The following is a 23,933-nucleotide window of genomic DNA, read 5'->3' on the forward strand; positions in this document are numbered from 1 at the left end:
GGATAGTGCAATCTGCCCATGGGAGAGGATGAGTTATTTTCTTATTCAATGATGCTTGTAATACATCACCTATAGAAAGACTCTCTCAAATATGAGTCCTTGTTTCCTATTCTTCAAGGACTCTTGTCATCACACACTTGTAAAGTTCTAGTTACATCAGGCTTTTGTGTAATACAACTCTTGTAGAGTTTTAGAGTACATGAAATACTAGATAAGAGATGGTGGCTATGGCTTTACAAGAGTCATAGTGTGATGCGGTAAAAAAATGCTTTACATGGATAAGGTTGAGATGGAGTGACGGCTAGGGTTGGTTTCTCCTTAACAATGTATTATCTAATACCTTTATGTAGAATAACACTTAAAGCTTTTGCTAATTTAACTCATCTAGTTAAAATCATTTTTTCTTAGGAAGAACTCTATGGTTAAATATTTTTTTTTTTTTTTTTTTGATAATCAAACTTTCATTAAGAGGCAGGAGCAGGATGGGAAACTGAACATAAGCTCAGTAACCAATCAGAGGAACATGACCAATAACTCGGGCCCTGAACCGAGTAGGCCTTCCGTGCTAGATGATCCGCAACACAGTTGGATCTTCTAGAAATATAAATGGGCTTAAACCCCAAAAACCTACTACCTATAAATTTGATATCTTCAATTACAGGTAGTATAAAAGTGGGGGGTAAGGCTGTCTCAGATAAGTAACTCACTAGAAGCTGAGAGTCAGTTTCTATCTCCACAAATTCGAAACCATTTGCTATAGCTTCTAACAGTCCTGCTCGCATGGCCTCGGCCTCCCCTTCTATCACAGATGAGAATGCTTTGGGAAGAGATACTGCAACTAAAGGCTTTCCTTCCCAATCTCTAATGATGATCCCCATCCCTCCCTTCCTTGTTTTCTGTTTCCATGTTGCATCGGTGTTCACCTTAACAAAGGGATGGTTTGGATGCTTCCAATCCATTCTTTCCTCCACAATGTATCTTCTTTCAGTCAAGGTACTTTGATTCACCTTCTTCATTGATGACCAAAACTCTGAGTGAGCTTGAATCGCCATTTGCATTACTTCCATTGGTGATTTCAAAGGTTCGCCAATCACCCTTGAATTTCGAGCTTTCCATAAGGACCACAAAATGAAAGATATCAAGCTTTTCACTTTTTCTCCTTCCTTCTTGTCTAGCATCTCGGATATCTGCCCAAGTCTTCATCCAATCGGCCATTGTAGTGAATTCTCTATGTGAGCTTCTCCATGTTAATGGACTACCAAACCACACTGCTTTAGCAAATTCACATTGAAGCAAAGTATGAGTAATGGTTTCTTCTTCCACTCCACAAGCCCCACAAAGTCGATCCACTTTTATTCCTCTCTTGTTTAGCTCATTTGAGATGGCTAGACTATCATTACATGCTCTCCACAAGAAGTTCTTCACTTTGGGGAGAGTTTTGCATTCCCAAATGTCCATCCAGTTTGCTGAATTCATCTCTTCCCAATTATGCACTTTTGAGGATGATGGGGTTCTATCATCTTCTCTTTCTTGGATTTTTTCAAGTAGCTTATAGGCCGATTTCACAGAGAATCTACCATCATTGCTCGCACCCCATACTTGTGTGTCTTGGGACGGAAAGGGAGCTAATGGAATGCTAAGTATTGCTTCAGCCTCATGGGGTAAGAAATACCTCTTTATCTTCTCTTCTAACCATGTTCGGCTTTGAGGATGAATGATGTCCGCTACCACTTCAATATCACATTCCTCAGGTTTAGGAGATGTAACACTAAAGTTATCCAAACCCGGTACCCATCTTGCATTCCATATACTCACTTGTGTTCCTGTTCCCACTTTCCATAATAAGCCTTGTTTTAGAACCTCCTTTCCTTCCAATATACTTCTCCATGCCCATGAGGGGTTGTTTCTTGAGTTTGCTTCAAGAAAGGAACAATAAGGAAAATAGATGGCTTTGAGGAACTTGGCCCACTCAGCCTCTGGTTGTGAAAATAACCTCCAAGCTACCTTGCACAGTAGAGCACGGTTGTGTAATAAGGGGTCTCTTAATCCAATACCTCCTTTCTTTTTTTCCCTACTCTATGGTTAAATTTTTGAGGTAAGGAAAAACCTCAACTACGATCTATTACATATGTATATATTCAATGCTTAGTTGGCAAAAGTCCAATGCTTCCTCATAGGAGGTTAGAGTTTGAATCCCCTCAGTGCCAGGAGCGAAACACCACCTATATTATTTATATAAATCTCTTATGAGGAACTAGTCAAGGTGCACATAAGCAGGCTCGGATGAACCTTAGATCCCAGAATAAATAAATAAATAAATAAATAGTATATATATATATACACACACACTAGTAAAAAATGCACGTGCAAATGCAGTAGTGATATATGTTGAAAAAATTGAAAGAATTTTTTTTTTGGTAATAGAAAGAAAACAATTTTGAAGCAACTATAAATTTGAAAAACAAATGAAAAAAATAATCATATTAAACATCATTTTATTTTATGACTTTCGAAGTCATTAATTTATCTCTATGCCATTTTATTTGTCATTCTAATGCTTAGGTATTCTTTTTCTTTTCAATGTATACAATTTTTTGACTTTGATATCCAAGAGGTACTTCAAGTGCAGAATGATTTACCTTAAGGAGCTTTACACCAAATAGTAAACAATATATATAAAGCAAGATTTATTGAATTTCTTTTGATGCTTATATTATGACCGAGAATCTTTGATGTTTATATATTCTTTTAGATATGTTTTTGTTTTTTATTTTATTTTATTCGTTATTCATTTTTAACATAAATCCTTTAAAGTACGAAATAGTTCGGCTATAAAATCTAAGAGCTGCTAACAGAGCCTAGTATGCTTTACTGTACATTGGAGAGTTTTGTAGCAATAGAAAATAAAATATATAACATGACCCAATCAATTCTTAATGATGGCAATTCTTTGGTTTGTTAAGATTGGGTTTCAATTTAAAAAATAGAATATGAAGAATAACATAAATAAAGCAAGAAAATTTACCAATTTTAGAAAGGGGACAGGGTTTCTTAAATTGCATGGCAATTTATTAAATTTCTTCTTTAGAAAATTACATGTTCACTAATCAAATTCCACTTCCATATAGATAATTTATAATTTAAGTGATACCTTTATAGAGGTTTGGTCTTGAACTTGTAAAGAAGCTTTCTTTTTTTCAAGTTATCAAGTGACCGCTACCTTTTCAAACTTGTCAAATTTTTTTCTCTTTTTTTGGAGCCAAAGTTTGTGCATACCTATTCGATCCGCTGAGGAAATGAGAGGGAAAATTAGGGTTTCGTAGAGTTGGATTCATGTTTTCCTTCTTCATGGAGATCGTTTGAGATATCTTTTGGTCTTTATGGATTTGATTCTGCATGTTCTTATGTCTTTTCTCTTTTCCCGAGCTCGAAGATCTGGATTTCACAATTCGGCGAATTGGCTGATTGAGGTGGTTGGATTTCCCTCCTGGTAGCAGTTTCAGCTATGATCGAGACCTTTTTGTTCATTTCCAATGCTCACTGTTATGACTTGCCTTGATCTCTTTCGGATCGAGAACATTTCTCTTCATGTGAAACTCTTCTGCTAGGTAGGGATCTTGTTACCTTTTCCCCATTGGCTATGGATCCACTTTGTTCGAGGTTGGTGCTTCTCTCTCATTTTCTATGGTTTTCCCCAATTTTAATAGCATAATTTTCTTCATTATTTTGATCGATGGTTGCTGCTTTTTAGTTGTGTTTATTTATGCATTTATTTCAAATCATTTTTACTGGTTGCATGAAAAGTGTTTTCTTGAAACTTGGTTTATCTGCGATGATCTGTGCATGTTTTTGCTTGCGGGGCTCGATATGATATTTGAGCATGATTTACCCCTAGAAACCCTCCCTCTTTTGTTAGCCTTATCTCATTTTCTTCATGGAAACTCTTCGTCTTCCCCTCTACCTGCTGCTCTCTACCTTCCCCTGACGACGATAGGCTTTCATTAGGTCTACTTTCGTGCATTTCTCATCTTCTAATCTCTCCATGGGTTCTTTTCCTGTCCAGACTCATTGGCTATTTCTTCTACTCTTCGTCTATATATCTTTGGAGATGGTTTTGTTTACCTTATCCCTTAGGAAACCTACATCAGGTGTTTGACATGATTAGTGTTAGTAAAACTGTGTTCAGGTACTCTGTGGCTGAGGCTAGTATGGCAAACCCATCCCCTGCTCAATCCTCCTCCCACCTCCACTCTGATTCTCTCAATTTTCTCCCAAATGACCCTTCAGCTGAGAGATTAGCAGCTGACTTTGCTGCAAAATTAGACCTTCCTGTTCGCCCTATTCACAAAGTCTCTCTTTCGTCACAACAACTCAATGAAGTGTAGCAAGACCTCAAATATACTATCATTGGGTGGGTTCCTGATGGTATTCACATTACTTATTATGAGTTGCAAAAAATGGTCCATGGAGGACGGAAATCTCAATCTGTTAAAGTCGATGGTTTCCATCTCATTGAAGGAGCCCTTGATAGATTCATCATCAAATTTGCTAGTGCCATAGATATGAATGTAGTTTTGTTTTCTCAACCTTGGTATTACAATAACCATGTAGTTTTCATGCAACCTTGGGATCAATCCATTCCAACCAACATTTCCCCCTTTCTTTCGGTATCATGTGGGTACAAATCACAAACCTGCATTGGAGTTTACATAAGAATGAGACCCTTCATGATCTATTCTCCACAGTTGGACATGTCTTTGAAATTGATAACCGTGATGGTCTTGTTGCTTCTAACAATCTTCCAGCAGCTAGAATTGGCATCCCACTGAGCCTTGATCTTGTCACATCAGTGATTTTTGAGATTACTCCAAACAAGCATCAGGTGATTTACTTTAGCTTTGAGTATCTTCCTTCAAACATTTGCCGAACTTGCATTAGAATTGGCCACAAAGCGTGTGATTGTCCTTTTAAAACTTTCGATAGGTTGATTCAGTCCATCTCTTCTAATAGGGAAGCAGACAACCTTAGGCTTCTTTTACCTAAACCTGCTATTCCTGCTAGAAGATCAAGTTTATTGGGAGAAATCCATAAAATATATGATGACCTTTTCCTTGGATATATCCCTTTCAATCCCACTGATCTTGAAGGCATTCCTAATCCACCCATAGAAGCTTCTTACACCAAGGAAAGACAACTGAAGACTTTCTTATGGATGACCCACACCTTTAACCTTGAAATCCCTCGTTATCACACTTTGAATGATCCAATTCCAATCAACATCATTCGGCCTTTCAAATCACAGAGCAGCCTAACACTCATAACACCCCTGAATTTGAGGAGATGGAGTTTTCTATTTCACAACCCACTGCATATACTCAGCCACAAACCAATCTTACATTAGCCCCCCCATCTGCTAATCAAGCTAATACTCCACTCAATCCTTCTTCCCCAGATACTACTCCAATCATTCAGCACGTTCATTGGATGCTCCAACAGGTTCAACAACATAATCTTTCAGTTACTGCTCTAGATTCAAACTCTATTACCAACAGAAATACTAGCATACATGTGCATAAGACCCGTACAAACATGCTGAAATCCTTTGTTTGGTGAAAATTCATCTTTTTGACATCTTCAAGGTGAAAATTCAGCAAGTAGGAGAGAGAAAATCCCTCTTTTGGCTTGCACTTGTGTTTTTTAAAAAATTTGAAATTTGACCGAATGGAGAGTGGGAACACCTCCCCTATAGTGAATCAGTATTGTAGAAATTTATTTCATGCTAAAATTCATTTTGGTTTGAAAATGAGACAAGTTTTTGTAAAGTTGGGTTTTTGTGAAATAAATAGTGATTTGGTAACCAAAATGAGTGCAATCTTGTGTTTGAAGCTTAGCCTTACTTGAAAATTTATGGAAACGTGCTTCTAATTACCTACATGCATGATTCTAACCATTAACAACAAGTATTGTTCAGTTTTACTGAAAAACACATCAATGGTAAATGAAGTTTTCAAGAAAAGAGAAAAAGAAAGAGAACCTACTTGTGTTGATGATCAAGAGAGGGTTGCAAGTGTTGTTTGAGCCTTGAATCAAGCTTGGAAACCCTTGAAAACCTTAGGAAGTTGTTTTCCCCAGAGCTAAATTCGAAATGGGAGTGTGAGAAATGAAAATGAAATGAGAAGTGGGCCCTTTAAATCTGATTTTCGCGCAGAATTTTTGGTCGATCCTCTTTGGTCGATGCCATCGACCAAAGTGCATCGACCAAGAAAGTGAAAATTTGTTGCTTTGGCCAGTTTTGAGAAAAATTGATTTTTATTGCTTTGTTTGGATTTTGATGACTTGTATAGTTGAAAGCAAGTATGTTTGTGATATTGGAAGTGTGATCTTTGAATTTGGACTTTTTCCTGTAGATTTTTAATTTTCGTTTGGTTGTTAGAATGACCAGAAGAAGGAACTGCGGTGCTTCCTCAAGTCGGAATGGGAAGAGAGTTGTTCCTAAAGCTGGAGTGTCCTCTGGAAATGTTGGAGTCCAGAACCCTCCGAAGGGACAAGCTACCGGCAACCTATCCGGTGCTCCTCTAGTGGTCAACTACCAAGAAATCATTAACCTCATGGGAGAAATGTTGCAACAGCAGAGTGTGCAATTCAACCAAATTTTGACTAGGCTAATGGCCATGCACAGCGAGACCCGTGCTGCTACCCAGGCAAACCCTAACCCTGTTAATGTTGGAAAAGTGAAGTTAGGTCACCAGAAGTCCCTACCCAGCTGAAGTTCCAGCCACACTAAGAAGACCAACAAAAAGTTCACTAGGCCTGCACCGTATCCCACTTCGACTTACCAGCCCCAAACTGTGGGACAAGGTGTTGGGGATGCAAACCTCAATCAAACTGCTGCAGACCCGAGGCCAGTGCATCAAAGATCTGTAGAGCCGGTGCAACCTGTAGGGACGAGGGAACTCACTTGTTTCTACTGCCGTCAAAAAGGACACTTCGCCCGCCGCTGCCCTCACAAGTTAGGTTGTCAAGCTGCTCTAGCTGCAAAACCAGTTCAAGCCCCTCCTGCCAATGAAGTAATTAGCATTGTTGAAAGTGAATCGGAACCAGATCAGGATCTCATAACCAGTACGTTACTCTTAACCCCAACTCTTGTTATTGACATATTCTCTGATTTTTGCAATTTCATAAATACTATATGCATTGTTTTGATTTATAGTGACCTGTGCATTGTATGAATACCAGAGGCATTGTCCCGATTTATTCTTCACTTATGCATTACATACATATCATATGTGGTGTTTGGTTTAATCCTTACTGATGCATTGCATATAAGCCATATGCATTATTTTGATTTATCCTTGCTATATGAATCTGCCTGGTTCGTATGAAATACCTGTGAGTAGTGTTTGAATTCCTCTTAACTATTTAAAAAGTCAGCCAAGAGTCCATGCTTCTTTACCTATTAGACCTATTCCTCGTTATACTTTCCTTTCCCTTGGTAAAGATCTGGTGGAACAATCACACCCCTAAAGAAGTTGATCATCTTATTTGAAAGTCCAAGTATGCTTTCAATTTCGAGGACGAAATTATTTTAAGGGGGGGGGGGAGAATGTGAAATCCTGCCTAATCCTAACCTTGCTGTTGTACCAAATGCATACCTACTATATATATATTGTTTGACTTATTCTCTGTCGTATGAGTTGCCTAGTCTCATTTGGTAGAAGTCTATCTCGAAGCTAATATTTTTCCCCTGCTAATTTCTTCCCTTTGATAGGAGGGTGATCTTAAGTTGTTCCTATGGCTGATCCTTCTATCCCTGCTGTTCTAGAGTGAATCTCCATACACTCTATAACCTTGTAAATTCCCCACATGATGATTTCGAAGAGAAATCAAGTGTGATCTTCATGATTTGTTATTCCTTCTAATTGTTCTAAGACTTTAATCCTTTCATCTCCTATTTCTCAATCAAAGGTTAGTAATCTCTCTTGTGTTGTATTGATCTGCTCTTACCATGTTTTATTCTTTGTGGTTGAGATTTAGAAGAAGATGCCGCATTCTTGCAACCATCTATTCTACAATCTCCTGCCATTCTTAGGGTTTTATGATCTTCATATTGATCTTTGCCATGATCCTTGTGAAGTCTTCATGAAACCATGATCATACTTTTGATTTGATTTCAAAGCATGTTAGATTTATTCCTTGTTTCTTACAAAAGAATTATTGTTAATTGTTTTCCCAAGATTTTGGGAGAAGAAAGGTCTAGGTAAAAGTGATGTACCTTCATCTCTTTAGAAGCCTGACACTCTCCCAATTTCGAGGATGAAATTATTTTAAGGGGGGGGGGGGAGAATGTGACATCCAGCCCAAACCTAGCCAAGACACCCTATTTGTTTTGGGAATAAAGAAAGACTTGTTTGATATTAGACCTTAAAGTTGGACCTTAATTTCAATATTATTATCTTTGAAAGCCTTAGGAAGCCATGCCAGACCTTTCCCTTAGGGTAGATCTGTAATGTCCAGCCTTATCCTAACCTTGACCCGGCCCGAAATCAGTTATGTTTGTAGGTCCGAAAACCCGAAGTGGGGGAAAAGAGACTTGTGGACCCTTTTGGTTGATGATTTGGTGTCGGAGCCCAAGCCCATGGACATTGACGATGATGCCCCTCACTTGAGAGCATTGTCATTGTTAGTTTTGAATATGCGCACCGAAGAGGGGTGAATTAGTTGAAATACCTAATAAACTCATGTGCACAATCCGAAGATATTTCCCGAAACTAGACTTGTTGATTGAATTGTAGAAGAAAACCTCACTCAATTTGACCTTGTATAGCCTTTCAAAACCCTACTTGAAGTTCCTTGAACTAAACTGTTTTTCTGCTGAGAAACATTTTGGTCGATACTTTTGGTCGATACCATCGACCAAGGACCATCGACCAAAGTTTCTCAGTCTGCCAAGTTAATGATTCCATGGAATTCCCATTCTATTTATTATAACCTCGAGCCTTGAGCCCTGTTGCAATCATTTTCACACCTGAGAACGTGGGGGGAGCCTCACAAAGGAACTCCTAAGCCTATGTGAAGGATATTCCACAAAAAACTCATTGTTTATCATTGATTCTTGTCTACATCTTCAACACCAAGGTATGAATCATCATTCCACTCTCTATTCTACCTTTTTCTATTCTCTTCTATTCCTCTCTTGCTGTTGAGATATTGGAGATGATGCTGCAACCTTGCAACCATCACTCCAAGTGTCTACCTATGCTTAACCCATGATCTTCTTAGCCATCTATTGATGCTATGCCTCCATCTCAAGCCTAGCATATGTATTCATTGTTTTTCCTCTTAACATCATGCCATTTTGTACAAAATTGAGTTGTATGGTATGCTATGATCATGTTTATCACCATTATATGATTCCAATCGAATTTCTATTAGTTCCCCTAGCTATTACATGCCATTTCTATGCCAATGCAATCAATTCCAACTCATGCATGATGCTTGTCACTTGATCTTGTTAGCTTAATTTGGGGCTTTTTGTTTGGACCACTGGATTGGGTTAATTTCTTGACTTATAGTGTCATACTACTGTTGTTAAGCATTCCTCCAAGTTTCTGATTGATCCGAACACTGGAAAACCAATTTCGGATGAAAACCCCCAAAATCCACTATTCTGTCCCGAAGAAAATTTTGGTCGATCCTTTTGGTCGATACCATCGACCAAGGACCATCGACCAAAGTTGTTGCTGACAGCAACTTTAGCTAGTTTTGACCCATTTCGCATTCGATCTTCCCGATTTCTTCTCTAACTTATCATTGATGTTTGTTTAGGGTCTTAACATTTCTTTTGGACCATTTCTTGGTATTCTCAATTCATCATCAACTCAACCTAAGGTAAGGATGATTATCTCCATAAACATATAGACCATCCACTTATGAATTGTGCTCATACTTGAAGAATAGAATCTCTTGATTGCTTCTAAATTCTTATGAGACTGTTATACATGTGTTAGAACAGTAGTATTTCGAATCATATACTCTTGTCATATTAATTTATTATTCCTGATTACTTGTGTTTATGATGAATCATTTCAAAGCTACAACACTCTCATTCCCAACAAAAGAAAATGCACTATCAAAGAGATTGGTGAAAGCTTTGAGATTACTGGTTTGGATCTGAAAAAATAGAAAATTTTACAATCTGATTCTGAGGTGGTGATGGCAGACTGGCAACTGCCATCCAAGAAGCAATGATTGCATTTTGTTTGAATTGTCGAGGACTTGGCCTATCCTCGACACAAAAGGAAATCAAAGTCAACATCAGAAATCTGAGGCCATCACTTGTTTTTCTTTCTGAAATTAAAAGTTCTTCTATTTGCATTAGAACCTTTTGTAGGAAGTTACATTTTGATTCTCATCTTGCTGTCCCACCTCAGCATGGTGCTGGGGGTCTTTACTTTGCTGGTCTACTGATGTCAATGTTAATGTTTTGTAGTCATCTGAGTGGTGTATTCAAACCATGACTTTCCTTTACTTGAGTGCCTATGCTAACATTAGCAAATATCAATGGCTAACTCTTCATAATTTAGCACAATTTGTGGAACATGCATGGATTCTTGGGGGAGACTGGAATTCTTATCTATTTAGTGATGATAAGCTGGGAGGTTTGACTTTAAAAATCATAGAACTACTGATTTTCAAAAATTTTCTTTTGAAGCAAATCTTTGTACTCTCCAAGCCCATGGTCCCAAAACACCTGGTGCAACAAACAAAAAGGGAAAAGGAGAGTTGAAGGCATCCTTGATAGATCATGGCTAACCCTTCTTGGATTAGTTTGTTTTCTGAAGCCTACACTCAACACCTTACGGTCACAAAATCAGACCATGTTGCTTTGATTCTTCATGTTAATCCTCCCATTCTCAAAAACAAAAAAACCTTTCAGATTTGAAATTTTTGGACCTTTGAACCTACATTCTTAAATGTCATCTCTGAGCACTGGAAAGTTGATTTCAAGGGGTCTCCATCTCATATTCTTCATTCAAAGCTTATCCACCTTCAACAACATCTTAAAAAGTGGAATTGGTCTCATATTGGAGACCTACATAAAAAAGAATCTCAAATTAGAAAGGACATTGATCTCCTTATGAAATGTACTTCTCATCTTAGAGATTTACATTGGGAATGTACTGAAAACAAATTGTTGGCAGCACTTAGATTGACTCTCAATCAAATTGACCAGAAATGGTTTAAAAAATCTAGAGTTCAATGGCTCCAATCTTGAGATAGAAATACAAAGTATTTTTCCATCACAACCATGAAAAGAAGAGCCTGAAATAGGATCAGATCTCTAAACTATAATGGAATCGCCATACCTGATCCTAGCAACATTGAATCAGCCTTCTTTAACCTCTTAGATGTTGTGGTAAAGAGTCGCGAAATGGCTTTATAGCCATAACCGCCAACTCGGAGGAGACAAGGCTCATTTCTCATTTTAAATCTGTCTTTAAATCCTCCAAACCCACCTTTGATGATTCTTATCTTGACCCTATTAGAGGAAGGATCTCTGAAGAACACATCAGCTTTCTTAATTCCCCTGTCACTGATGAAGAAATTCAATCCACCGTATTCAGTATTCCAAGTCAAAAAGCTCTGGGACCTAATAGATTTTCTAGTGGTTTCTATCATGCTACTTGGAACATCTGCAAAAAAGAGATCATTGATCATGTCAAGAACTTCTTTAGTACAGCCACCTTCACATCTACTATCAATCAAACTTCATATCTCTTATCCCCAAAGTTGATGTCCCTTCCTCGGTGAATGATTATAGACCTATTAGCTTATGCAATGTAAGCTATAAGGTCATCACCAAGATCATGGTCAATAGGATCAAACATATCCTTCAATCAAAATGGATTCATCAAGGGGAGACATATTCAGGATAACATCCTGATTGGTCATGAAGTCATGCATAAGATCAATCAAAGAAAGAAAGGGAAAAGAGGCATAATGTCTATCAAACTTGATATGAGTAAGGCATATGATAGGCTTGAGTGGATTTTCATTGAACAAGTCCTTCAAGCTTATGGTTTTCCACCAAACTGGATCAAATGGATTATGTTTTGCATTACTACTCCACAATTCTCGATCCTTATCAATGGAAATCCATCTGATTTCTTCAAGCCTGAAAGGGGTCTAAGGCAGGGGGACCCTCTATCTTCTTATGTATTTGTAATGTGCTGAAGTGCTATCAAGTCATTTGGAAGAAGCTAGATTAAAAAAGAAAATTAAAGGAATTAAACTCTGTAAGGGGGGAGAAAGTCTATCTCACCTGGCTTTTGCTGATGACCTCATCTTGTTTGGCCAAGCTAATTATATGGAAGTATCAAACTTCCAAAAGATCATCAACAAGTATTGTATGGCTTCGGGTCAAGTTCTCAATGCACAAAAAACAAGAGCACACTACAGCAAGAGCATTTCCAACATAATCAAAAAACAATTAGCTGAAAAGTTCAATATGACTCCCACTTCTGAACTTTATCTATACTTGGGTATCCCATTATTCAGTGGTAAGCTCAAGCAACAATCTATTTGGGGCTTATAGAGAGAGTCAATAAGAGACTACAGGGATAGAAGAAAACTTATTCAGAACTGAAAAGGAAACTGCATCTAGTTGAAGATGAGATTAGTTGATGGACTTGGAGTATTATTTGATTTGGTTCGAAGACATTTCTACATACTAGGTAAGTCATATGATGTGTGTGGAGCAGCTCTATAAGTTTGGTTTGGATTTGGTCCTTCAAATCCTTGTCTTGGCCTTGCTGTCCTACTTGGTCGTTTGGGCCAATCAACCAACCCGATCTGTTTTGCTGTTTAGGTCTTGGTTGCTCTATATATTGTTGTCTACAAGTTCTCTCTGTCTCCTCTACCTCCTAAGCCCTCTGGAATGTGTAGAGACTCCATTCCAAACTTCTATTTTGCATCCTTGGTGACATTCTTGCAAAAACTCAAGCAATTCTTCTTCTTGTTGCATCTAAGGTTTGTCTCTCCTCTCATCTTCTTCTTCATCTCTAATTTTCTAATTCTTATTGTTTGAGACAGTGAAGATGATGCTGCATTCTCTGTTAGCAACCATCTCTTCACTAATCCCTTATTATGCTTAAGGTTTTATGATCATCATAGTGATCTTAACCTTAATCTTGCAAGTTTTTCATAAAGCTATGATCCTCTTCTTTGATTCAATCTTCAATTTGATTCTTAAGCATGATTAGATCTGTTTTCTTTGTAAATTAGTGTATAATCTCTGTTATTTCTTTACTATAATGATAATCCTCCAATCTCTGGTTTTCCTTCATGATCATACTACGTTTATCAGAAACCCTAATTGTTACTTTTATAGAAAGTTTGTTTCCTATTTAGTACCTTTATGTTTTGATCATTGTTAGTGTCTAGTCTTGCTCTTTAGTGTTAGAACATTGTTATAGATCTCCTTCAAATTTGGTGATGTTCGAATCATATAAATCAAGTTTCGGATCAGAAACATCATTTCTATCTGGTACTGACTCAGTTGGTCGACTGGGTCAGTTCACCAACCAATCGACCAAGCAAGTCAGTAGCTCTGTGTTTGGTCTGTTTTGAATGGTTTGACCTTCTATCTCTTAGACCTCTTTCCTAATAAGGTATCTATGATTGTTTAGGATCTTCTTACAAAGTTTGGAACCATTCTCATTGATTCTTAGGATATTCTTCGAAGTTATATAAGGTAAGGACAGTTACTTCTATAATTACATAGATTGCGTGAATCTTAGTTTCTATATTTGGATTCTTTTGGATTCATTACCATGAATGTATTCTCTTGTTGTTATACTACTGATGCAAGTACTTCAACTACAGTAGCATTACACATATGTAATCTTTTGTTTATGAATATCTTTTTTTGTTATTTGTATATGAGATTGATCATGTCATTGTATATGTTCTATATGATGAATTATTAGAAGTGTGTATGACATGACTGATTTGAGAATGTGACTGATTAGGTATGGTTTGGGATTGAGAGGTGTCCTTTTGACACTTCTGTCCTTGGACATCAACGGAAATAGTATGGGATGTTTCTGGGGGAGCCCATTGACACCTTCCCAAACTATTGGTTGTCATACCTAGGGCTATCTAGCAGTGTTTGGCCAGAATGTCCCCGTTATATCAGACCCAAATCGGAAGGATATTGAGACCGAACGACCCATGGTAGCAATGGGGATTCATGGGCGTTCAAGACCGGTAACCAATCCGTGAGAGGACAAAAATCACATTGTGGATACTCGCGAGAGGCCAATTATTGGTAGGGTTGGAAATGGATAGACTTGGGCTCACGGGCACTCAAGACCAGTAGCCATTCCGTGAGAGGACGTGAGAGCTTCCCGTTTACCATTTTTGGATGACCAATAGGGTTGATGAGTACGTAGTCAGGGACTATGAGGACTCTAGTGTGAAGGATATTGGAAAGGATCACCAGGGGCAAGGAATGGACGTTCTAGATCTGACATGATGTAACTAAGTAGAAGACTTGCATTTGGCTAGGCTTAACCTTGACATGCGCCAGTACTTAGACCAATGGTGACGTGAGAGCGGTGACCTATACCCTTAGCCATGGATTGTCCCGAGGGATGAAGGACCCACTACCAACCGGTGTTGTGTGATGAGACCCTCCTAAAGAAGTACGGTGCTATGACTTAAAGCATGTCTGCCAATAGAGACCAGCATACATAGAGTTAGAATTATACATATATCGTCTGTTTCATATCATATTGCATCATGTTATGCTTTGCAATCGTGCTATTTATGTTATTGTGGATTTAACTTGCCTTACTGAGTTTCTTTGAAACTCACTCTTTTTGTACAATATCTTTTGTTAGACTTCTCTTCAAGTTATGAGTATTACGACAGTCCATATGAGGAAGTGCAAGGTGAAGAGGTATACTTCACGCAAGGTAATAGCAGTTACGATGATTACAGTGGGATCCCTCGTGTGATCATGCTTAGTACTATGATTAGCCCAACCGTGGAGTGGAAGTGTCCGTGCCTGATTTCAGAAGTCTACACTTATAAAGTCATTCTTTATAAAGTTGAAAACTCTTTAGTTTTGTTTTGTTACTTCTTTTTGAGAACAATTGTAATATCTTTCCTTCTTTTGAGCTACTTTCTTCTACACTTATGGAGTGAGATTCCACCTCACTCTACTCCTTTGATTTGATACTTATATGTTATCTTTTGCTCTCTGATATTATATGATCTTATTCTTTCCTTATTTGGATCTCTTGATTATTATATTTATATATTGATTATATCTATTCATGATTATGTTATTGCTTATGTGAGAGGATGATTTCCTCGATACTTGATCTTCGGGGCTATGGATCACACACCCGGGTATGCTAGATAGGGTACCGGCTAGGTGGATGTGACAGTAACCTTACCCCATATCCTACACTAAATTTTATATAGGTGGGTGAAGGGACCTTTCCTCATCTTCTTCCCTGCTTTCTTCCACCACCAGGTAAAGGAACTGGTTTCTAAGGTAAGCAATTTCTTCCTTATGGCCACGACACTCTTTTCCTCACTCTTCCCCATCTCCCTCTATTAATAATCCAAGGCACCACCCTCCATGCGATAAATCAATCAAATAGGTTTATTGCTCTCATCACTCTCATATTTTTCTAAAGCTTTCCTATTCCAATCTGCAAGTGAAGCATATAGAACCCATATTGTAGTTTAACACAAATGTAATCTAGTCTCAAAAGAAAGATAACCGTATGTCGAGATGATGTTCAAAATTATCCAACTAGAATTTCATATTTATTCAACTTAAAAAAGGTTTCTGGAAAGAAGAGCAGTAGATGGATGTATCAAGTTGAAGAAATTATCAGATAATAGGAAAGGATGGTATAAATAGTTCAATTAGATCGCATATGATAATGTAGCTAGAGCTAGTTGACCTTGCATCGCCTCTTCCAAATTAATTGTCATAATGCACTTAATACAACTTTTTCTAGAACTTTTGGACAACAACCATATGAGAATTTATACAAACACAAGAGGGAATATAATAAATCTACCATAAATCTCCAAAGTGAAAGTTAATTTAATTATCATCTCCATCATCATACTAAACTTTGTAAATCAAGACAGGGCATGGGAAAGCCAGTTTTTGGGAAACCTAAGTTCTTGAACTGATGCCTCTTGATCCTCCTTGTTATCTAAGCTTGGGGAATTCAAACAAAATTTTTGTTCGACTGATGTAGATTTAACAAAAGGGCAGATTGGCCTTGAAAAGAATAAAAAAACCAATGGTAGGTGCTTTAATCTTCATAAGAAGATTACTCTCTGAACAAGGAAGGAAGAAATGAGAACGTGTTATGGAACCCATCATCATCCATGAAACAGTGGTTTTTGAACTCTGAAATTGCTGAAGAGGATAGCAGCCATGAGGCTTAGTGGATTACCATAAGCCAGCAGGCATGTTATGCACAAAGGTACATTTTTGGAAGCATACCTTGCTCCTGGTTGCACCCTGCTTAGGTAGGTTGACACGTCTCATTGCCCATTCCTTTGGCATAAGAAATAGGCAAAATTCCTATCAAGGTGTCAGTTAAGAGATTCTCTCTACATCGAATCTTAGGGTGAAGAGGAGACTTGTTGAGTTTTCCATTGTTCGTCACAAAAATCCACAAGAGAACACAATATCCTAGTAAAGATAATCACTTTGTGATTTGAAATTCACCACTTTCTTTTGTGTGTCATTTGTATTAAAGAATAAAAGAATAGAGAATGTACAAAGTGTGATCCAAAGCAAAATTAACTGTATATAATGGAACAATGGTGTCATAAAAAATGATCTTGGGTATGGAACAAAATCTGCAGTATCCTACCACAATTGCAAACAATGCTGCTAAGGAAAATAGGGGATGGAAATAGAACCTCCTTCTGGTTTGATTCATGGGTCACATTAACACAGAACCACAGTGTTTGTACCCTCAATATCAATCTCTTTCATCAAAATGCAACAATCAGAGAGGTCAAAGTGGTTTTCTCTTCAACAACAAATACAAGCAGGGAGTACTCCTTTCACTCTAACTTACCTCTCACCACCCCAAACCCTACCTCATACATCCTTTCCATCAATCTATCCACTCGAATGGATTCATGGATTTCGCTCAAATCTGCAAATGGTGATTTCACCACAAAAAATGCAAAACAAGCACTATTGAAATTACAAAACCATAAATCCACCAGTAACTTATGGGAGAAACTTTTATGGAAATTATCAATCCATCCTAAATTTAATCATTTTTTTTGTGCCTATTGAATGCAGGACTACCAGTCAAGATGGCTTGCTTCAAATGGATGACAGGAAGCAAAACATTTCAACTATGCCGTAACACTGAGGAATCAATCTAGCACCTTTTCCCTTCCATGTAATTGGACGAAGAAGATCTAGGCAGCAGGACCACTTGGACTAAGGACGGAACATCTCACACATGACTCTTTCATGGAACTATACAATGGCTTGCTAATTAATATTAGTTTGGATATAGAACCTAAGAAATGGTTTTTCTTTATTCTCATAATACCTTGCTATTCCATATGAACTGAGAGAAACTCTACAATCCATAACAATAAGGAACCAAATCCATTTAGGGTCTTAATTGTCATAAATAAATGGATAAGATATCTTAAATTAGAACCACCATTAATCATCAACAATATAGGGGACCAATCACTAACAAATGATGATCATGATCATAATATTTGCAAACATCTCATCTCCAAAAACTTGTGCTTACCAATGTTAATGTGTGTAGGGGTACATAATGAATTTCTGAATTGCATCAACTAGAGGGTGGGACATTTTTGGTATGACAAAATCCAGACTCTTACCATAGGGCACCTAAATAATGCAACTCTGCTAGAAGCACAGACGATGGGAATTCTCCAAGGAATCAAGACAGCAAGAGACTATGGAATCAAACTAAAAGCAATATGGTGTGATGAACAAGATATCAATTCCATCTCACAGGAAATTGGAACAAAATTTGACCTCTCAAACTACACTCCACCTTAGCAAAGATCTCAATGCATACCAAAGCCATTGAAACTTCTGCTTTTAAATCACACCAAATCAAGCAATGGCACCTGAAACTAAATTCGGCAAATGACAAAAATATTATGCCAATATTTGACTGTAAAACAACTTTAAGTCTTTATATATTTTTTTCTTTTCTCATTATAAAAAAAAAAAAAAAAGAAAAAAAGAAAAAAGAAAGTCTATAATGAAACTCTATCAATTTACAAAAGTAATACATATGGGGGATCTTTGGTCAATGACCATGGAAAATCAATTGTGGAGCCACATTTACAGGAAGCTTGGATCGAGCTTGTGTAATTCTTCCTCGGGACATCAGAAAATCTTTTGAACCACACTACAAATTTTCCTGCATTCACCAAAATGGAATAAAAACATTGGACAACCATCAGTTTATGCTGTATGATATCAAGACTGGATTATAATTTATCTGGGTATCTAATACTTGACCTCAATGGATAGTCACAAAGCAACATCAGATCTCCTTCATTGTCCGTAAATTTAAACACCATTCACTCTCATCTTCTACTAATTTCCTTTCAAATTTGAACATATGATCAAGCTCATGAATAAGCCAATTTGATCTCCCATGTGCGCAGCCATATTTTCTCTCCTACATAGGAAAAAATTATAAAGTTTAATTTGCAGTGCTAATAAGTATGTGAATCCAAATGGCATTAGGACATGAACTACCTCGATAACTGTTCTACTGGCATTCTTGTATTCCTCACCAACATTACCATCTTTGGAATCAGATGACTGCAAGCTTTATTGAATCCTTGGAGAAGCTACAATGAAGTGGTTTTCCAAATCTCCGCTTAGGTTTCACTCCTTCAACTTCAGTCTTCATTACGAACCTCATGCCAACTGCATAGGGGGCTTCAACTGATGTTACGCATCGATCATCAGGCATTATGAATTCAGAATGAACTGTTCTATTGAAAACATGGACAAAAGTATACTAATCAGACAATTTGAGCTTCCACACATATAAACCAATAAATCCATCTCCAATCATAGATCAATTATTACTTACCTAGGTTAGTAATAGATAGTGAACCTGGTGTGGGTAGCCATGGAAAGAAAGTTCGGCTCGCCCCCTGGCGAAACGATACCAGGGGGCGAAACGAGAAATACCAAATATCGCCGAGATTTCGCCGAAATCTCGGCGATTTCTCGGAGATATGGCGAGATATCGCCATATCGGAGAATACCGAGATTTCGCCGATTTCTCGGCGAAATTCGGCGATAAATGCGGGGCTCGTGGGGGAATTTTTCATTAATTATCTGATGAATTTCGTTTGATTTTCTCTCTCCTCACCCACACCATCCAGAGCTTCTCTCTCCTAGTTCTAGGTGTTTTGGCCATATTTTCGTCCGATCTTCGACATAAAATCGTAGTACTCACTTCATTCTTGACGGGTATAGCCTTATTCGCGACGATCAAGCGAGATTTCACACAAATCTGGGTGTTTTTCATCTGAGAGGTAAACTGTTCTTCACTAAACTGTTTTTTATTGAAAATGCATGCCATAATATTGTTGGATGGGTATGAAATTAATATATGTTGAATACAATAGGCTGATCTACAAACTCACGGAGTCGAATTTTTTTTTCACTAAGTAATTTATTTATTTATTTTCGGGCGTCAAAAATTGTATTTTTATACATTTTAAATGCTTGCTTTTTGCATGATATATGTGTTGCATTGTGATTGAAAAAATATATGTGGATCCCCATGGGTCAATCTACAAACTCACGGAGTCGGAATAATTTTCGACCCAATAAATAATTTTTTGATTTTTTGAAATTTATTAAAATATGAATATAAAATATAAATAATTATGAAAAAAGAGAAACAATTAGGAATAAATAAGGAAAATGATTTTGAAAATTATAGAAAATTATAGAATACCTATATAATTATTTTTAAGTGCTTCTTGTATGGTTTCATTGTCAGTTTTGATATGGTAGCCTTTTCTTTTGTCGGAAAAATTATAAATATTGTTTAAAATATTATATTGGTATTGTTTAATTGTTTGTGAAATCATTTTTGTTTAATTTTAAAAAGTTAAATCATGTGAATTTGCCTTTCCAAAGATGATTATCAAATGCAATGAGACTAAGTGGAACTCAATGATCAAATTTTAAATGGTTTTGAATTAGTCATGTCGTCTCTTAGTGTGATGATTATAAATTGTTAGACAAGTTTATTTTTTTAGTATGAAAATTATCCTTCATTTTCCTTCAATTTTCATTGCAACAAAATAAACCCCACCGTCAAAGTTTGAACACTCACAAAGGGAATAAAAAATGTCATTATATTAACCTTTGACTAAAGTCAATATCAGTAGCAATGAGATGTTTATACAAAGGTCTCATACGCTTTTCTCCTTTCATAGTTGCAGCTTTGTTGGGGCCAGTTGAACTAGCACACCCAAATCTGCCTACCCAAGGAATCGCTCTTTGAAAGGATACACAAGCAATCAAAGACATTTGTGCAGGAGGACCAATTGAATTAGACTTTAAAGCACGAGGTTGGACTTTGAACACCAGAAGCAACACCTTTTGCATTCTTACAAATAGAAGTCACCTCACCTGCCGTAGATTTCAAACTAATACCAGCGAGCTCTACTCCTTCACAAGGTACAGCTTCACTACATGAGATCTTGTTGCTTCCTTTGTGGGGGTCGTACCCTTGATGTTTCTGAACTTAATGTCTGTCAGCTTCACACGTGAAGGCTGTTGCATTGGGTAATGTCGACACATACCATTAGTAATCATGGAAAAAATGTAATTACATAATCAATCTTCAACTAAAAACATGAGGTAGAGTGATCAAGATCCCTTCTTGCAAATTGATTGACCTACCTCTCTCCCACCAAACACAAAAAGGGATGGTTGTGTAAGAATACTTACACCAACCTAGCCAATGAGAGCTCACCCACGACCAGACTTGATAGTCTTATTTGGTGGGGAGCGTCAATGTATTGATTTGATGAAATGAGGGCGGTTATGATAAGGTGCAATTGTGTTAAGACTTAGGAGAGAGATTGTCAAAGAGTCTATATTAGTTCAAATTGGGTAGTACTATCCCACAGGTGTGAAGTGTTATTTTTTTTCTTTTTTTTGGGGCTTTTATTGAACTTACCTTAGAGTCGCATTGTGCCTTGTCACAATATTGTTGGGTGACGATGATGGGGTTTTTTACATCTGTCATGGTAATATCCTCAAATATAACATTAGAAACGTGTTAGCTTCGATGCTGGCCATGTTTTGATCCGAACGCCATTATCGTACCAGTCAAGGTACAACCGGTCACCTTCAAACCATTCATCGCCTTTTCACCTGGATACCTCCCGAGGCTTCCCAAGCTACAAAAGAAAGCAAAAAAGAACATGGTTAAAGTCAACTGAAACAAGTCTCATCCTCCATTTTTTCTTCTTTTTTTTCCGGGTGGGGGGTGTGGGGAGGAGGGGTGTGTTGGGGTGTGAGTGTGCCTAAACTTGAGCACAACCCTAGGAGCCCCTATCTAAACCCAAGCCCATCACACCGCTGGTAGGGCCAACCTTACATTTAACCCTACCCAGCCCAAGTGTAGTAGGTTTTCCCAACAAAATTTCGGCCCTAACTCACCTTGGTTATCATGTGCCCATTAAGTCATGGAAAATACATAGCCCATAGGACCCTACTTGGGCTAAGCCCAAGCTTTAATGCACATAATTATCATGGAAACAGAAAATCTCGTCATGGCCCATTTTATATTAAAGCCCGTATTTTAATATATATGAAACCCAGCCCACACCTAACGTGAAGTACAAGCCCGGTCCAACCCTGTTTGCTCTCAGGCGGGCTTGGGGTAGTTGGTTTTTCCTTGACACCCCTGTATCATTTTAGATCATCTGCACAAATCAATATGGATTTCTACGTAAGTATTTAAGCATGATTATCTTGTAATATACCTGATGCCATGACCCGGTCCACATTTCACATTAGTGACGGCAATGTTGGAAGTTCCCGCTCCAATGGACACGCAATCATCGCCGGTTCCAATCTCACTGTCAGTAACGGTGATGCCGGACGAATCACCAATGTGCACACCATCAGTATTTCGACTCGTACCGGGGGCTTGAATCTTGACATCTTTGATGGTAAAGTCTTTGCATTGACTGACAACCATGTGAAATGCCTTACTATTAATACTAGTTATGCCGCTTAATGATCCACCGGTAATCGATGCCAATTGCAAGCTCTACAACAAAAGCGAAAGAGAAAGGGAAATAAGTATCAAGTTTCCAATTGTTCTCATGTAAAATTCCAATAACTCACAGTTTGGGCCATTTTGCAATTTGAATTGGCACTGTGAACACAACTTGTGGCCCAAGACTTTTCTCCTTGACCATTCAAAGATCCACCAGCCCCACTGATATTCAACCCGCTCAAACCTCTCGAATGTAATCCATGCACCATCGGATCCCGAGGTCGGGCGGAGCTATTAATTTACCACTTATCTCAACATGAGGAGATTTGCTGCAAGGACCGGCAAATGAGACTGTACCAACCAAGAAGTCTCCTTTTGGGACCAAAAGGGTAGATTGCGCCGAAGATTTACAAGCAGCAGCCCATGCAGCAAGGAATGCCTTACTATTATCCGTTTTACCGTCAGAGACTGCTCCATGCTTGGTGACATCAAACACTGTACCCCCTGGTCCCGATGCTGATGATGGTGACGTAGCCTGTGGTTCCGGTGCTGCTGATTGGTTTTTATCATTTGATTTGAGAAGCCGAAACTCAACGGTTCTGGCTTCACCCTCCCATAAAAGGAAGCATAATAAACAAATTAACATTAGATCCGTGCTTGAGCCCATTATTAATTTCCCCTGGCCAAATAAAAATAAAAATAAAAATGTGAGCAAAACTAATGAGCTGGGATCAAGTAGAACCTTGGACCTTCTTTGGGACAAGAGGCTCAAGCGATCCCAACTCCAATGGATTTCTGATAGACTTGATTCAAGTTGTAATGCTTATGGGGTGCTTTGAAATTTATACCATGAATTTTCATCCTAATCTTGGCAAAATTATTTCAACCCAATAATTGGGAGAGAGAATTCCCTTCAACTTACTATTGTTGTAGATTATAATTTTGCGGTTGAAAATCGACATCCAAATATGGATTGGTTGCCCTTTTCGTTCGGAAGAAATAGAATTAAGTAGGAAAACGTAATATATGGTTTGATTTGGTCAATTTTTATCTTCCATTCATAAATTTAAGGACTTGGATCCTCTATAACGCTTAGCGGTTCACCAATCCATATTCGGTTGGGTGATCAAAGCTCTCTCAGATCAAATCAGAGGAATTTGAGATACTTCTTAAAACAAGATTTCCAGAGTCAAGAAGTGCTACTTGGGTAGAATTGGAGGAGGATGTGGGGACCAAATTTGTCGACCAGATAACGGTACTGTTCATTGCGTCGAGGATCACAAGATTTCCATCCTCTAACAGCTTCAGCTCTGAGGAATTGTAGTCACCAGTGAGGGGGTTTTCTCTATTTGCCACCCAAATGACATCGTTCTCCCACGAATACAAGTACCAGATACCCATGTAGCAGTTGTCAGAGTTCGTATCTGGCTTGAAGAAACCCAGTTCGAATGTTGAATCATTTTTGTTTAAAATATTATTGCAGATAAAATACTTTAGAGATGCACTGGGGACCTTTGGTTCAGTTGCTGCTATTCAAAACCGACAAAATTATGATCCAGGTTAGATGCATGATTACATTTACATTTACATTTTACATATAAG

At 37.9% G+C, this 23,933-nt stretch overlaps 2 protein-coding genes across 2 annotated transcripts; both read right to left on the minus strand.

Moving 5' to 3' along the window:
- Window positions 1-464: 464 nt before the first annotated feature.
- LOC149011223 (uncharacterized) lies at window positions 465-959 on the minus strand. The gene has a single exon (XM_089162586.1). It carries the CDS (start codon window positions 957-959, stop codon window positions 465-467), a length of 495 nt encoding a protein of 164 aa, XP_089018712.1.
- A 19,802-nt stretch (window positions 960-20,761) lies between these two features.
- Window positions 20,762-23,732, minus strand: LOC149011224 (exopolygalacturonase-like). Its single transcript, XM_089162587.1, has 6 exons — window positions 23,586-23,732; window positions 22,576-22,941; window positions 22,093-22,382; window positions 21,431-21,504; window positions 21,282-21,343; window positions 20,762-20,872 (listed from the first exon to the last, which is right to left on the minus strand). Exons 1-6 carry the CDS (start codon window positions 23,730-23,732, stop codon window positions 20,762-20,764), a joined length of 1,050 nt encoding a protein of 349 aa, XP_089018713.1.
- Window positions 23,733-23,933: the final 201 nt, after the last annotated feature.

The sequence above is a fragment of the Hakea prostrata genome, chromosome 7 (assembly GCF_041222555.1).
Source record: "Hakea prostrata isolate BN-2017 chromosome 7, UWA_Hpros_2, whole genome shotgun sequence".
In the NCBI taxonomy this organism is placed as follows: Eukaryota; Viridiplantae; Streptophyta; class Magnoliopsida; order Proteales; family Proteaceae; genus Hakea; species Hakea prostrata.

What these genes read in the sequence shown, in the direction of transcription:
- LOC149011223 (XM_089162586.1), bottom strand. Translation starts at nt 959, where the DNA reads ATGGATTGGAAGCATCCAAACCATCCCTTTGTTAAGGTGAACACCGAT.
- LOC149011224 (XM_089162587.1), bottom strand. Translation starts at nt 23,732, where the DNA reads ATGGGTATCTGGTACTTGTATTCGTGGGAGAACGATGTCATTTGGGTG. An exon ending in TCGACGCAATGAACAGTACC is followed by an intron (nt 22,942 to 23,585) that starts GTTATCTGGTCG and finishes CTTTTATGGGAG; the next exon opens with GGTGAAGCCAGAACCGTTGA. An exon ending in GACCGGTTGTACCTTGACTG is followed by an intron (nt 21,344 to 21,430) that starts GTACGATAATGG and finishes TTACCATGACAG; the next exon opens with ATGTAAAAAACCCCATCATC.